We start from the raw sequence: 17,582 nt of genomic DNA on the forward strand, positions 1-17,582 counted from the left end.
ACTCTACTTCAGTGCCGTTGAGGTTTTACACATACAAATGTGCAGATTTGAAACATACAGCATTTCTTTATGTCTGCGCATAGACAGAGGTACACAATGCCTTCTACATTTTACCTTTTTTATTTGATATTTAAAGTAGAGATACTGAGAGAAAATGCAGGAATGAGACATGCAACAAAGGTCCCCTGCTGGAATCGGACTGTAGAACATTATATGTGTCTATATGTGTATTATTTGTCTCGACAACATGGGTCTTGAACCCTGTATGTGTTATAAACACAAGACAAGGCAATTTTATATTTATAGCATACATTTGATTACAGATAAATTGCTTTACATTAAAAAAAAGCTCAAATGATTCAATATAAAATAAATAAATGACATTATGAAATAAATAATCATATGAATGAATGCAGACAAAATATATATCAATGAAATTGTGAAATAATCCATTAAATCTTAGTTCATGATTACAAAATGTTATTGTGTTCTGCTTATTTTCATAGTTTATTATTGCAGGCCATTTTAATTTTATTCCTGTAGTTTATATTATTTTAAATATGTCCTTTTTTCAAAGTGTTTCAGTCTTGAAACACTTGGGAAAATGGGAAAATCTAAACTCTAATCTTGTTAATAGTAATGAACTCTATGAAACGAAAAGCATTAAAAATGTATTGAATTACTTCACATTTCCATTTTTATATCAGATGTGTCGTCTATATTTATTTATATGATTATTTATTCCATAATTCATTCAGCGTTGAACACTTTGAGTCTCTATAGGTCTATTAAGATTGAATTTTATAGTCTTCTATTCTATTATAGGGGGAATTAATTAGGCAGGGATGAATAAATTATATCAGAAGTGATTGAATCTCATGCTACACTGTATTAATTACGATCATGAGTGCAGATGGAGCCTCCGTTGCAGGAAGTCCCGCCTCTTCTGACCAATAAAGACGCTCATTGGCTCCTGCACCAGTCAATGACTAACAGCCATGTCTAGATTATGGGTCAGATAGAAGACCATCGGCTTTAATCTGGTTGATTTCTGTGGGTTTATTTCACCGTTATACCTCTGGAGAGCCATACCAGGGATACATTGACATCTGACAGACACTCTGACAGACTAAACGCTGCTCTCCGGCCTCATCTGCGCCTTTTTGTCTGCGGAAAAAAAGGATGATGTTTATTATTAGACACTGAAACAATTGACGGCGCGTTTTGTCGAGCCTTAAAATATAAAAAGGGTGTTTCCACAACCAGGCTGTCAAACATAAGAAGACCATAGATGTTATTCCTTCCCACTACGGGCGGTGTTTGAGAAAAAAAATCCATCCAAATGATGTCCGGAAAGCATTTCAAGGCTCATGAAGTGAGCTGCTGCATCAAGTATTTCATCTTCGGTTTCAACATCATATTCTGGGTAAGTCCCCTTTTGCTGTTTTCGACTTCAGGCCTGGTGTATCCGCATTTTGAACACATTGACATAACACGTTTTGTGTTTCCTCTTTTAACAATGGCTTTAATTTAATTATGTGATAGTCGTGGGGTTGTTCATTTATTCCTCGATGATTTCATCCCTGCAATAAAAACTCGCCGCTCCAGCGCACTTGCTCCCTCTGTCACCTATCAGCACGCTTTTGTTTCTGTGTGGACAGCATCAGTGTGTGAGGAGCTTAGATAAAAGGCTTTCCTGACTGTTAGGTATCACAGATACACCACTTGTTTACATCAAGGAACCTTCATGTGAGGACATTTTTAAGTCTCTGTGATGTTGTGTTTGTGTTTTTTGGGGGGGGGTGGAGCAAGGGAGGCAAACTATGATCAGAACATCTTCGTCGCCTCTCCTTCTCCTGTGCAGTGAACAGCCAGAACAAACACCTCATCTCATCCTTTGGACCACCAGTGACCCCATCAAGCATCAATAGGCCAGTGGTTCTCAAACTTTTTCATGTCAAGGACCCCTAAACTGACACAAATTAGACCACAGACCCCCATCTGATAAGAATTTTTCTCAGGGCCACCATCTCATAAGGTTTTTGCTTTTAGATGTTTTATAACAGAACTGTATGAAACCCATGACCAAAATAGTCATACATTCTGTCATTGTGATACTTATGGATGGAATTACAGTGAAAATAAATTATTCCCCTCTTTGTGGGTTCCCAAACCCCACTTTGAGAACCACTGCTCTAGACATCCCACTTTGAGATAATGATCTCAAGTTACCAGTTTAGTAAACATTATACCTGGTCAGCTGTTTGTTCTGAAACTGTCAACACTAGTAAGGAAATGGGGAATGGCATGCTTTAAAAAGGGTTATTAGGAATAACAAATGTCAAGTCAATTTATTTATAGAGCACATTTAAAAACAACAAACGTTGACCAAAGTGCGTCACAGAGAGATTAAATTATGGAATAATTTGATTGATGGTTACGATCAAAGAAAAACACATGAATGATCAAACACAGACATAAATAAAAGGATATAAGTAAATTAATGAAAGCATATAATAATTAAATAAAATCAATGAAAGCATAGAATATATTGTCAAAATCACAACACAAACAGCATTGTACAAACAACAGATAAAATACAAACAAATAAAAGCCAGAGTGTGGTCAGACATGTTTTCAAGATGACAATTGAGAGGCTAAAGAGAAGAGATGGGTATTTGGACGGGTTTTAAAGATATCAATGGAGGGGGAAGATCTCATTTCTAGTGGCAAACTATTCCACAATTTAGTGCCAACAACTGAGAATGCTTGATCACCTTTGATTTTTAATTGAGTGCATGGAATGGAGAGCAGTGATTGGTCAGTAGATCTGAGGAGTCTGGAGGTGGAATAGGGAATGAGCAGTTCAGAGATGTAACCTGGAGCCATGTTGAAAACAGACAAGCCAAAACCAAGCACCGCCCAACTCACAGTACGTCACCCACATGTCATGTCTTGTGATTCGTTTGCTCGTTCCACGTGAAAGCGTCTTTCATTTCACTGACATAACCCTTTACGTGCTTGTCCCTGCAATGTTACTGCTTTCATTCACAACACAGCCTTACCATGACCTGAAATGTTACTAGGTCTTGAGGTGGGAAATTAGCGGTATAGAGTTCCCTGAATATTGATCCCTGCTCCCATTCACACATGACTCCTATGCAGGAAATTTTCCTGAACATTTCATGTGTGAATGGGGCTATAGAGAGAGTTGCTGTATTTGAAAAGTGTGAACTATAGTCTTCAAATCATTAACAGACAGTAATGATTTACACTTTGCGAGTGATCTAAGATGGAAGAGGCCAGTACTGACAACTGAGTTGATTTGTTTATCAAATGTTAAACAAGGGTCAAAGATAACACTGAGATTTCTTGCGTGGGACTTTACATTCAGTGACAGAGGACCGAAGGCATTGATTGTGGATGCAGAGTTGTCTGGTGGGCTCAAGATTAGGACCTCAGTTTTATTCTGGTTTAGCTGAAGGGAGTTTTTTGCCATCCAGGATTTTACATCCTCAATGCAGTTTAGTAAGGGAGTTAACACTGCATGGATCACAAGGTTTCAGTGGAAGGTACAGCTGGGTGTTGTCGGCATAACAATCATAGGAGATATTATATTTTCTGAAAATAGACCCCAAAGGAAACATATATAGGGAAAATAAAATAGGGCCTAATATGGAGCCTTGTGGTACTCCACAGGAGTTGGGTACAGAAGAAGAGGACATATTAACACTTCTAACAGAGGCTGATTGGTCTTGGATTTAGGTGGAGGTGTCAATTTTGCTAATAAAGACAGTTCCAGCGTTATGGGCGGGCCCTAGGGGGCCAGGCCCAACCATCCAGGAATTTGCCCCCTCCCCCCAGGAGAATTCGGCATCAACACCATTTTAATACAGGGGCTTACCAGGGCTCAAGCCCCAGGCCCAATGACGTGAAAGGGCCCACGAGGCTCGGGAAAAAAAAAAAAAATCCACAGGAAAGAAAAAAAACTCCCGCTTCGTTTGTACGTTTTTTTTGTCCATTTGTGGTGTCTAGATTTAGCGTGAAGTGAGACATCATCTCCTGTTTAGTATCTCTGCTGCTCCTAACGGAAACCAAAGTTGCAGTGTTTGTTTTGTTGTCAGCAACAATTGTCGCATTTACACTTTTAGTTGCACTATTAATAAATCTTTTAAATCTTTCTGTCCTCTCTTCCTGTTTCTAAGAACTTCAGTTCACAGCAGTTACTGTTATTCAGAGTTTTTGTGGCCGTGTGACGCCAGAGCAGGAAGTTAAAGCGGCTGGCTGAGGTTAGCATCCCAGCCAGTGTTTCAGTTTAACCAGTGACCAGTGATCTGTGGACTTTCAGGGGAATGTGTTGTGGGTGTCGTGGTGACGGCAGCTGTTGAAAACAGAAACAGAACATGTAGGTGTCCTCCTAAAAGTCTTAAATTATTGTATATTTGTCTAGCACTTTTTGTATTACATTATGTAAATTAAATGGTGCTGCCAACAAGAAGCACTCTGTCGTGTCACTTTGTATCATGATTGAAGCTACAATTAAACATTATTTTTTCAATATTAATAAATATATAAATTATTTTTACAATTAATCATTTTCTGACATGAAAAATGCTCATCATAATTTCCCAGAGCCCAATGTGACATATTCAAATCGCTTGTTATGTCCAAGCAACAGTTCAAACCAAAAGATATTTAACTTACTGTGATGTAACAAAGAGAAAAGCAGCAAATCATCACATATGTCAAGGTAAAACTAGAGAATGTTTGGCATTTTTACTTTATAACTGATGTTCTGTCAATTGACTGATTAAATTTTGCAGCTCTAATCTTGATATTGTACGTTTTCTTCTTTAATTGTCAGTGCTTTACCTACTGTATCATGTCAAAATGTCCTCTGGGAAAAAGGCCCATAGACTCATACAACCAGAGATAGTAAAGAGATAGCTATCACGTTATAAACTGTATAGAAAAATCTCTGATGATTAACAAAGTTTCATTGTCACACAGTATATGTATATATGCTGTACATATATATGGTATATCCCTATTTGAAATCTGTACCATAAATACCGTGTGTACCATGTGTTTGTGGCCTGTAATGGACCTCAGAGGGTTGAGGAGGCCATATGTCAGGCCATACAGAGGCTCACAGCCAACCGTGCGATGACTTTCTGACCCCTTTTCCATTCATATATCTTTGGAGGAAGCTGGCTGTCAAAAACAAAACTTCCTCTGCAGCTGTTTCATAAGTAAGCGCTTGAACAGTTATCTGCAAAATGCTTCAAATATCTTTGAAGGGGACCTGTGATGCTTTTTCCTTATTTTCAGTCATCTATACAATGTTACAATGTTGGATGTTCTTATTAAATGTGGCCAAAGTGTCAAATAATGAGGTAAACATATGTAGAAGTAATTCCTGTGAGCAAAAAGCACTGGGTTCAGACTGCTCTGAATGCTCGGTTTCCAGTGGTTTTTTCTACTTTCAGTTCGAGCTGACGTCAGCTTATGACAGATTTCTTTAAATGGTCATCTGCTCAACACATAGCGCGCAAGTTTGGAGCTGTTAAGAGATAGAGGCTGAACAGAGGGGCTGCATAAAGGGCCAGTATAAGATAAATAAGGAGTTTTTTGAACTGTGAATCATGCAGAGCTACTCTATTGGAGTCCCAGAAAAAAATATAGAGCTGGAATGAGCATAATAGGTCCCTGTTAGTATTTCTACCAGGATTTACTAACCTTATACTAAAAATTACATTTAGTAGCATTTATAGAAAACTGAGATGCAGCCATATTTACATTTTGAGCCACATAGAATAAATGCAGCATGCAATTACTTTTAATCTGAAATACAGCTTTGGCACCACACATCAGTTCTTGTCTCAGAAACAGACTTTTGGTTCCTATTGTTAGCATATTAAGTTACCAGTTAATCAGCCTGTTTTCTGACAGTTGAACAAAGGATGTTGTTTCCAGAGACCTTAAGAAGTCATTTAGACTACAACTGTAAAATTATATAAATTGGTGGAGGGGCAAAACTGGGATTTAAAAAACATGTCCACTGTGGAAATTACACCCATTTGAATCACCCTTAATCCTCTAGTGTGTGATATGTAACATGCAAATTACATACACTTTTTTAAAAATTTTACACCTATAGTTTTACAAACCTACAGTAAAATATTTGAGTTTCTCTCTTATCTCTGTAGTTTATATCTAATAGCAAACCAAGCACTATATTTTTTGCATCATTAATTGATCAATGAGTTTATAAAATTTAAAAATGAGTTATGCATGTCTGTCACAAGAAAATTGTCATTATTTGTGATACTACAATATGAACCAGAAAAGTAAGAAAATTTTAGCATTTGTAACTAGCAAATGAGAACAAATTACACATTTATAATAAGTTAATTACAATGATTAACTGATTAACTTTTCAACTGTTGCACTGTAGTTGAAATGTAGGTTGAAACTTGTACATAATGCGTTCAGGCTGTTTAAAGATGCTTTCTATTGTTGGAGTCTCCTGCTGATACTGTAGACTGAGATGAGAAATATTGAGTAATGGACCACTGCCAGGAAAATCTCTGTGGCTTTCTCTGGTGCTTCTCTGTGATGACTGCATGTTGTAGTTACAGCAGAATAATCTTCCTTTCTTGTCTCTTTCTTCTTCTTTTTGTCAGTTTCTTGGTGTGGCGTTCCTTGGCATTGGGTTGTGGGCATGGAGCGAGAAGGTAAGTTTTATGCCCCTGTGGGATCAGAAGTTGTCATTTTAATTGTGTGAATCCTTTCACTTATTGATGTCTGCAAATAATCCATAAACCAAGCAGTTCAGTTACATAAATCACTGTCATTTACACTCATCTGTCTGCACAGTGACTTTACTGACTTAGAAAGGAATGTCATACTTTCCGGTGGGACGCCCTTCTGAACAATGGACTCAATGAATCTGATGCATTTCACAGATTCATTCACTGTTTTCTTTGAGTGCTGGGGGTGGGGGGACAGAAAGTCTAGTGAGTTCTAAAATATTTTCAGTTTCACTGAAGATAGCAATCACAATTTCCTAAAGCCCAATGCAATGTTTTCAATTGTCTTGTTTTGTCCGACCAACAGTCCAAAACACAAAAATACCCAGTTTATAATAATCTAAAACAGAGAAAAGTGCAAATCTTCACATTTGAGAAGCTGAAACCAGAGAATATTTGGCATTTTTGCTTATTCAAATAACTTACTTAAAGGGGACATAATGTGCTTCTTGTGATTTTCTGTCGTTTATATACTGTTATGATGTTGGATGTCTATGTTAAACAGAAGTTCCAAAACTTCAGGTAAACGTATTTAAAAATTTTTCCTTCAAGTCAAAAGCCAGGGCTTCAACCTGGTCTGAACACTCAGTTTGCAAAGTTACCTCCCCATCGAAGTGACATCAGATCGTTCATGCATGCCCACAAATGGCTGTCCGTTCTGTAGCCTTTCTATTGCTAAGGTTGTTCCATTGCTTGTTCACATTATCCACTCGCATATTTCAGATCAGATTTGCAAAGATATTCCATTAGAGGCCCAGAATATAAATATAGCCCTGGAAATGTGCATGTTATGTCCCTTCAAACTGACCTAAACTCTGTGGGTTATAAATGACTTAACAACCTCGACCTAAAATACATTTCTGATCTGCTTGAAGGATATGAACCCTACCCTAAAGATCTTTAGGAAGCAGTCAGCTGATAGTGCCTTGAGCCAGAACCAAACAGAGTAAAACTGCTTTTAGCTATAAAGCTGCAGACAGATGGAACCAACTTCCAGATGATCTCAAATGTTTTTCTGCACTACAGCTGTATTTCTGTTCTATTATATTTTTGTCTATTTATCTATCATTTTATTTTCCTTTTTACTGTGCTTCAAAATGTTATCTTATTGTTTATTTTCTCTCTGTTCTACACACATTTACCTAAAATCTGTGGACAGATTTTCAGACTTCAAGCCTCTAACCCCTCACTCTTGCCTCGTTATGCTTCTTCACCAGGGTGTTCTGTCCAACATCTCGTCCATCACAGACCTGGGGGGCTTTGACCCTGTGTGGCTCTTCCTCGTGGTGGGCGGTGTAATGTTCATCCTCGGATTCGCTGGTTGCATTGGAGCGCTGCGAGAAAACTCTTTCCTACTCAAATTTGTAGGTTTCCTAACCAAACATTGTGAGGGAATAAGAAAGCTGTTCTCAGAGATTTTTCAGTCTTCCTTGGTCTCATAATAACAAAGAACTGTGAATGTTTTTTGTATTTTCAGTTCTCCGTGTTCCTGGGTATCATCTTCTTCCTGGAGCTGACTGCAGGAGTCTTGGCTTTTGTCTTCAAAGACTGGATCAAAGACCAGCTCAATTTTTTCATTAACAACAACATTCGAGCCTACAGAGATGACATTGATCTTCAGAACCTGATAGACTTCACTCAGGAATATGTGAGAATTATGTTTTTTCATCCACACCACTCATTTCACTCTAGTGTATTTTTTACTTTGGGAGGATCATAGTTGCTCATTTCTGTGGAATTTTGTTGACACATACAGTATGTGAGGATTTGTTATCTGTTTATCCTTGTAGTGGGAGTGTTGTGGAGCTTTTGGAGCTGACGACTGGAATTTGAACATCTACTTCAACTGCACTGATTCAAACCCGAGTCGTGAGAAATGTGGAGTGCCCTTTTCTTGCTGCACCAAAGATCCAGCGGTATGTCTTCCCAAAAACACGCCACATTTGATTTACAGCCAATTCATTCCCATTCATGTTAAAACACAACAAGAGCTGAAATTCAAAATGCGTAGGTTACTTGAGGATGAATGTTGAAACCTTTAAACTTCTGGTAGCTGGTGGGGAGGTCGTGAAGGTCCTCCCAGTGACAGATAGCTCGGTTATCTGTGTCCTCCAGAAGGCTGGCTGCTGCTGTCAACTATCATGGCTGGCTTCCAACAGGACGTTGAGGCCTCTGTGCTTAGACCTCTCAGACTCTGCCAGCACAGCACAGTTTGAATGCGGCTGGGAGGAGTTATCTTGACCAAGGCGTTTTTGGCAGAAAAATGCTCTAACTGCTGCACTCTGTGCAAAGCAGTGACAGCACTCTGCTTCAGAAAAACAGCTGCTTCACTGCAATGCAAGTTGCACAAGAGACCTTTTTATTTGCTGACCCTAGGACATGCTGTTCTGGTCATCCTCTTTCAGAGCAAGAATGAATAACTTATATCATACTGTAGTTAAGAAATTCCAGTGAAATACTGCATGATGTTCCCAGTGGTATGACTTGCACTGAAGGCTGGATTCTCAGAATTTGATAAACATCAGACTTTGTTCAAAAAAACCACACTTTTTCAGTCTTTGAGTTCTACACAGAGGCAAGCTAAGTATTTTGGTTCAAGTCAAGACTCAGGTCTTGTCAAAGTCAGTCTCAAGTAAAGTCTTAAATCCTGGAATCATAGTGATTACTATAAACATGATGACCTTCATCCAGGCATGCTCTCTGCAAACATGAACTTTGCCCTCTTGGATGACATAGAAAAATGCCCACCAGAGCCCCACAAGGTAACTGTATTATTCATCTCCATTGCATGGACACAATAGATTGCTCTAACCACTCAAGAGGCCAGTCTGGCTTCTTAAATCGTACTCTTTTGAATCTGCCAGTCAGTCAGATTGTTCTCTGCCTGGGTTAATCCCAGTCAGGATCAACAGCAGGCAGATTGTAAAATCTATACAATCTGTAAACCATCATGGCACTCCTAAAAAATCTTATTCATATTAAACCTGCTACATCTAAGCCTTGAAAATGGCACTGCTCAATGTGAGATCTTTAGATAACACAACTTTCCTTGTTAATGACATCATATGTGCAAATAAACTTGACTGCATTTGGCTCACTGAGAGAATGGCTTGACAAGACAGGTAACAGAGCTGATTGAAACAGTACCTGCTAATTTTAAATTTTCACATTGCACAAGAAGTAATAGAAAGGGCGGGGGGATAGCTGCTCTCTATACTGAAACTTAAACTGTAAAATAGTTCTTGGTGATCTTTCAACTTTTGAATGTCTAGCTATGGTTGTTAAATCTGTATTTCCTACCTTGCTACTTACAGTGTATCACCCCCCCTAAGCTCAAAAAAGGTTTTCTAGATGAATTTGCTGAGCTGCTGTCAAAAATTTCCATTGACTATGACTGCATTATCATCTCTGGTGACTTCAGTATTCATATTGACAATCCCACTAACTCAGACACAAAAACACTTTCTTAATGTGTTAGAAACATTTGACTTTCACCGCATGTTATGGGGCCCATACATAAACAAGGACACACCCTCAACCTGGTTATCTTTAAAGGCCTTGATGTAACAGTTACTGCCATTCTGGATGTTGCGATCTCAGATATAACAATGTAGTTAGATTCATAAAGAAGCGTTTTATCCATGACAATACTTCAGATAATTTTATTTATGAATACACAAAGCATACACTGCCCATCATGTCACCATGTGATGATATGATGGACAACTTCAACTCTGTTGTAAGTCAGATCATTGACAGTATCCTACTGAAGGGCTGAATGTAAATGGCGAAAGACCAAGCTGCAGGTAGATTATGAAATCTATAAAAAGTACACTTAACTGCTATAACAAAAAAGACAGCATTACCTCTCACAAATGATAAATGACAATAGAAATAAAGTTCGCTTTTTGTTCTCCACAATTGATAAACTGATAAATCCCACCAGATCAATTCTCCTCTCTTCAGGTAAATGTAAGGAGTTTGCCACTTACTTCAAAGAAAACCCAAAAGTACAAAAGCAGGATATCATATCCATGTTATCATCATTTTCTCTAAGTGAGCATGTCAGAAACCTGGGTGTTATTTTTGATGCCAATCTTAACTTCCAGCATCGCATCACCACTTTTACGAAGACCGCTTCCTACCATTTAAAAAACATTTCCAAATTTAGGAGCCTCCTCTCTCGGTCTTACTCTTGACAAATTGTCCCATGCATTAATCTCCAGCAGATTAGATTACTGTAATGCCCTTTCTGCAGGACTTCCCAAGAAGACAATAGTAGGCTCCAGCTCATTCAGAATGCTGCAGCCAGAGTGCTAACTGGGACTAGGAAAATACAACACATTACTGTGTGTGTGTGGGCGTGTGTGTGTGCCTTTGTGTGTGCCTGCTGTAGTCCATGTGTGAGTGCTGTAGTAGAAATACGACAGCGGTTATAAAAAAACTGTATTTTATGTATGTGTGTGTGTGTTGTATTGGTGGCTGAAAGGTTATTTTATTTATGTAGAGTATTTTATGTGTGTTTTCTATTTCATTTGTTTAATGTTTTCTGTGTTGTACTGCAAAGCACATTGAGCTTAACTGTGTATGAAATGTGCTATACAAATAAAATTGACTTGACTTCACTTGAGGCAAATTCATGTCACAAGCCCTCATAAGAAATTTGCAGATGCAAGTCTTTTAGGTGTCTGAATGTGTACAGTTAAACTGACACCACATTTAAAGGATGAGGCTGAAATTATTCTGTGTTTCTTACTGTCAACAAATCCCACAAAAATACCAAAACCAACAACATGTTAGTCTATCTCTCAATACTTTTTGACTTCCCCGTCCTGTTTGTGGCACTCAGCCCCAAGTCCATTGGTTCCTACTGTAGACAAAATCTTAAAAAATGGTCACAAATATTTAGTTTCATGTTTAAAGAAGGCTATGAAAGTTTTTGAACTAGGGGGGCACTGTAGTGTTTTGCAAACGTTTCTCAAATTGGAATGAATAGAATATAAACAGCACATTGACTCCTTTTCCTGTTTTTGGGACAACATTGGAAGTCTTTGGCTACTTATTAGTAGTATCAATTCATTTTTCAGTTTTGGTCTTTTCATGGGATTTGTTGACAATAAAAAGAAAAAATGAATATATAATGGTGTTTTTGACGTAGCTGACAAAGACCTTTCAGTGCATAGGACTAGTAATTAAATATTCAAGCTTTGTGGTTCTGCAAGGCCTGCCGCTGTCCTTTTTGTTTTCTATTGTTACAGGATTTTACCCGGTCAACACTTAAGTCAAGTCTCAAGTCCTCAATTTTGTGACTTTGATCTGATGATTATATGCAGCTTTATGCAGGTTCAGTTAACTGAAGCACAGGACAGCAGTGCTCTTGGTGAACTTAAGGTAGAATTTAATGATCACAACAGTGATAAAAAGTGACAAAAGTTTATAAACAATTAACCAACCACAATTGTTCAAGCAAATACCTTTAACTTTTGAAAAATGTATAAATATGAACCATCTTCTCTTCCCAGGAGGATGTCATAAACACTCAGTGTGGATACGACATCCGAGCAAAAACGGTAAGTTCTTTACAGAAACTTACAACAGAGATCCTCATCTAAAAGTAAGATGTTGTTGTGTAACAAAACCACAGTTTGGGGAGTAGAAACTGTGAATTGCTCTTACTTAGTTTGCCTCAGTCAGATTTATTTGACTCATTTACTTTGCATGAAGTCAGCAGGTACTCCACCCTGGAGAAAATATTCTTCTTTCAGTATGTTTCCCAACTCCTCACTCTTCAAAATACTGCAGCTGGCTCCCCATCAGTACTTTTTGGGCCGTGCTGTATTACTCATGCTGCAGCAATGCAATGGGTATTGAAACCCCTCCCCCATCATTAGCTTTGGTCTTACTCCATAGTAGCATAATGTAAGGAAAAGGCTGTGTTTGTTTTCTTGACTTTAAAAGTGAAGAAGAAGCCAAAGTGAAGCAGTTTTAACAAGGGCCAGAGCAGGAAAACAGTGAGCTGAGTGTGTGTTAACAACCGGGTCACATAAGTTCAGAGAGATTTTATCACGAAGAGTTTCTGAGGAGAACACAACATGAAAAGGAAAATCATGTGCTCCCATTAAAAATAACTGTGGAGACATTTGTTGTAGAACCAAGTGATTCTCAGCATGACTACATCCAGTACAGTGACTGAAAGATTAATAAAAATGTAAAGAAATAGCAAACTATAAACCAGAAAAATCCAATCTTATAATGTTAAATGTGTCTTTTGTTTGCACTTCCAGGACTCTGAGCAAAGGACTTTCATCTACATTAAAGGGTGTGTCCCACAGTTTGAGAAGTGGCTTCAAGACAACCTGACAGTGGTTGCAGGCATATTTATTGGGATTGCATTACTACAGGTGAGGAACAATGTGAGCAGTTTTATTTTATTGTCCAATCTCCGTCAACCTTTCATTTGCCTAACGTACAATTTTTCTTGTTTCTTTTAGATTTTTGGCATCTGTTTAGCGCAGAATCTCGTGAGCGACATTGAAGCAGTTAGAGAGAGTTGGTAGGTGGTGACTGTTTGTTAATCCAAACACAACTTCATTAGGGAGGAACAGTATTTCTTAATAATCAGTGATAATGTTATGAAACTGATAAGATAACTTTATCTGCATGGTTTCAACTTTTTTTGGACTGAAATGTCTCAGCAACTGGATTGGAATAATTAGATAAATTCACATTAAATTTGGTCCAAACATAAATGTTCACTATATGATTGAAATAACTTTCAATAACTGGTGATCCCCTGACTTTTTTTTATCTTGTGCCATCAGCAGGTCAACATTTCAATGTATACAGTTGTTTTGTGTATGCACAAACATCTGCAAAACTAATTACAGTCAAATCAGCTTCAGCTGAACTTTGTGTTTTGTGCTGCTAAATAGCAAATATTAGCATGCAAACATGCTAAACTAAGATATAACTATGTTAAGACCATGGTAAACATTATACCTGCTAAACATCAGCATATTAGCATTGTCATTGTGAGCATGTTAGCTGCTGACATTAGCACAAAGCACTACTGTGCCTATGAACATTCTTAAAGTGGCTATAATTGATATTTTTTATATTAACAATGTATCAAATGACAATGTGTAATGTCAGAGGTGTCCCTCATAGTGAGAGAATTATCACCAGACTCTGCGGCTCTCTTCGGCTTTACAAAGATTTATAGCGAGTTTCAGCTCATTGTTTAGCTGTAAGGCTGCAACTTTACTGTTTTGGTTCACTCTCAGGGCTCTCATGGTGTTGTTTTTAGGCAGCTGTTTTTAGAGAAAAAGCTCTAAAAACCCATTGTACACTTCTGCTTAGCACCGAGTGGCAAACAGTCACAGTTAGCAACTACTTGGTGAACATAGTGGAGCATTTAGCAGCTAAAGTTCTGTAAATGTAAATTTCCTCGAGGAGTTGATAGAGACCAAAAGCAGAGGTAATGAAGAGTGAATATTGGATCTACATTCATCAGGTGGACAGAAAAACAACTCCAAATGATTGATAATGTTGCACCATAATTGTTCAATGTGTAAATAAGCAACTGTTCACTAAGACATTCACCATATCAACTTAAAAGGTTATGATATGATAGTGTTGTGTTCACAACTTGTGTCAGCTAATGCAGGTTTAAGGGATATAAAAATCGAGCAACATTTGTAGTATTAAGAACACTTTTATTGCGAGACCAGTGTACTTTGGCTTCTGGCCCTCCTTGGGGTCCATTCACCTTGCAAGCAGACGAAGTTGTGCAAGAAACTCACACTCTACCTTAGCACAACATCACAGAACCCACTAGCAAGTCTTGTTACATAATTGTCCATTTTATGCCTTGAGCTTAAATGACATCTGTTCTTAAATCTGTCTCTTGTTTTATGCAGTTTGTTTACCTAAGACCACCACAGAATCTCCAAAGGCAAGAAGGATGTACCAGGTTAGCACTTATAGATTTCATCATTAACATTACAGTATATACTATGGATCCCCTCTCCCTCCTCTATGCATTTTGTACATTTTTATACTGAAATGCATTTTTCTGCAGGACTCTTCAGATCGAGCGCCAGCAATGAAGGGAAATACATTAATCAGCTGACGTGCCCAGAATGAAGAGCCTCATTTCTGTGTAAATAATAAATTTAGAGTTATTTTTAGAGTTATTTGTGGCCCTATTTTTGAATGAAGCACAACCTCTGAAAAGTATTGCATCCCTCATACAGTACAATACAAAATTAAACAGATGCAAATTCTTTGCAATATAAGCAGCTATGATAGTAAAGTTGCTCATGACATATATCCACAGTCCTGTGGTAGGAGTAGCTGAGGAGCCAGCCATAAGGTCATAAAGTAGATTTGATATTTTCTCAGAGTAAGTGCTTCATTTAGAAAAGAGCCTCGATTTTATATGTCTCACAACTGCAGTTTTTAAAGCTGCATGTAAGGGTTGTGTACAAAGATCAAGTGATTCTGGAAATGCACTGCATGCCTATTGTCTACTGGTAGGACATTTGGCTCTCCTAACTGTATTTCATTAATGTTAAGTATTTTAAAAATATTTGTAAAATAGTCACTAGTTTAGAGTGAATTGGCTGGTTAGCACTTTGTGAAATGTTTAATGGGATCTACTCAAAGCTACAAAAAATTAACTTTAGATTTATTTCTATCTGTGAGATCACACTTATATCATACAGATACAGTTTGTTTGCAGAGTTTTGTGGGGCTGAGGTGGATATAGTAACATGTAGTATAATAAAGACACATGATGGATGTGGTGGGCTTTTTAAAGTTGCAGTTTGTATGAGTTTTGGCAGTGACATTAAAATAATGTCTAAATATATTGGGAGAAACCTGAAGATATGGCGTCTAAATCAAAACTCAGCCTTAAGCACTTTAATCTTCATAGAACAGTGATGAAAGCTGGTCGCAGCCACACAGCTTTTGTCATGGTGGACTGTTAGTTTTAGTCAAGCAGACGGCAACTGGAGGGGCCACTTTCTTTAAAACTGGCATCTGTAACTTCTTGGTGCTCCATAATTGTCAGAAACATCTCGACTTTGTCCAAAAGCAGCTTGACAGAAAATGTGTTTTCACACGCTATTGTTTGGTTCATTCCTTGCACATTATCTTAATGTCAATCAGTGTTTATTCATTCATTATCCTCTATTTTTTGATCATTGCCAATGTGTTTCTTTGATGCCTAATTGATGATGAACCTTTGTTGGTTGTGTTTGAATTTTTTTCTGTATTAACCTGTAAGTTTTCACTGGAAAATGAGGATACAAGCTGTTTCCAAGGCTTATAACGAATGGCATGCTGGTACTTCTTGGAGGCACTTAACTGAATTTAGAAATAATTTATAGCTATCATACATGCAGTACTTGAAAGTAGAGTACAGACTCTATCACCAGCATTATTTAAAATGCAAACTGATTACAATGTGTAGGTTTTTCCTTTTAGACATTACCTGTAAGCATATAATTTAGCGTGATATTTAAAAAAAACAAACAAAAAAAACCTGTTTAGTGGAATTAAAAGCAGCCATTTCATTTAAAGACAATGTGAACCTGCAGTATCCTTTGCAGTCAAATCTTCTGAAGCCTTTATGAACTGAACTCAGCATCCTCACACAAGATGTCCTACAATTAATTTCTACATTTTTTTACGTTATAAAGCAGCGATGGTGTCAAATATCCCTTTTTCCACTAAAAACATCCCATGATTGTTGATATTGACTGATCACACTTTTTCTTACCGCTCAGTGCCATACTTGTGATTTCTACATATTCCTGATTCCTGATTATAACTTTACTTTTGTTTCATGTGTACTCCTGGTTCTTGTAAATAACTGGATTGTGACAAGTTGTAAATATATATCTGAATAAATGTGGTTCTTTCTATACTTTGTGTCTGTCTTGTCACTGTGTGAGCATGCTGTACATACCATATATAGACTGTTGGTTAATGTTTTTGTTGAGCTTACTAACAGTTAAAAGTAAAAACAATATTACTTTTAAATACAGCTTTCTCACAGAAGAAGTGAAACACAGATGTTAGTTGATAGTGAGTAACCCATCTTTGCTTATTTTGTAATATGCTTTACAGAATTGCAGTTATTGAGAAACACATAGTTTAATCTGTATTTTCAAAGAGCTTTATTGAAACAGGTATAGCAAATATACAGCAAGTAAAAAAAACAAACATCATGTATACAGCTTTGTTGATAAATTCACCAGGAGGACTAAAATAGTGAAAGAAGGAAATAAGAATATTTACATGAAAACCTTGTAAAGCTTACAGGTATTGTATGTTTTCACAGCTTTTTTATGTCAGTACATTAATTTATAGATGAAATGTTTGATAGACGGTTCAAAGAAATTTGGCTTTTTGCTTGTACATTTTAATTTATGAATATAAAATTTGACAAAATATCAAACAAATTAATTAAATGAAACTGAGAGCAACATTTCCTGTCAAATTCAGTGAATACATGCTATACATTTATCCATAATGTAAATTGAGGCCACATACTGTATGATCAAGCACAGTTTAATCATCACAGTCTTGCCATCAGGTGACAGATTGCTAAATACTGCCACCTAGTGTTTGTTTCTAACATATTACTGTATCATTCATAGTGTTGCTGCACTGGAAGTCTGAGCAAATAATATTAGTGACCTCTGCCAACAAAATAGTTTACTTTTCTCTACAGAGGAAAAGCAATTCACCTTTATTTCA

At 37.3% G+C, this 17,582-nt stretch overlaps 1 protein-coding gene across 1 annotated transcript; it reads left to right on the forward strand.

Moving 5' to 3' along the window:
* The first annotated feature begins 992 nt into the window (after positions 1–992).
* On the forward strand, positions 993–16,746 carry LOC122979484 (tetraspanin-5). Its single transcript, XM_044346970.1, has 10 exons — positions 993–1,426; positions 6,687–6,737; positions 8,030–8,176; positions 8,290–8,460; positions 8,603–8,728; positions 12,335–12,382; positions 13,097–13,213; positions 13,304–13,365; positions 14,732–14,784; positions 14,893–16,746. Exons 1-9 carry the CDS (start codon positions 1,343–1,345, stop codon positions 14,742–14,744), a joined length of 819 nt encoding a protein of 272 aa, XP_044202905.1. The 5' UTR covers positions 993–1,342; the 3' UTR covers positions 14,745–14,784; positions 14,893–16,746.
* Positions 16,747–17,582: the final 836 nt, after the last annotated feature.

This window comes from Thunnus albacares, chromosome 3 (genome assembly GCF_914725855.1).
Source record: "Thunnus albacares chromosome 3, fThuAlb1.1, whole genome shotgun sequence".
Classification (NCBI taxonomy): Eukaryota; Metazoa; Chordata; class Actinopteri; order Scombriformes; family Scombridae; genus Thunnus; species Thunnus albacares.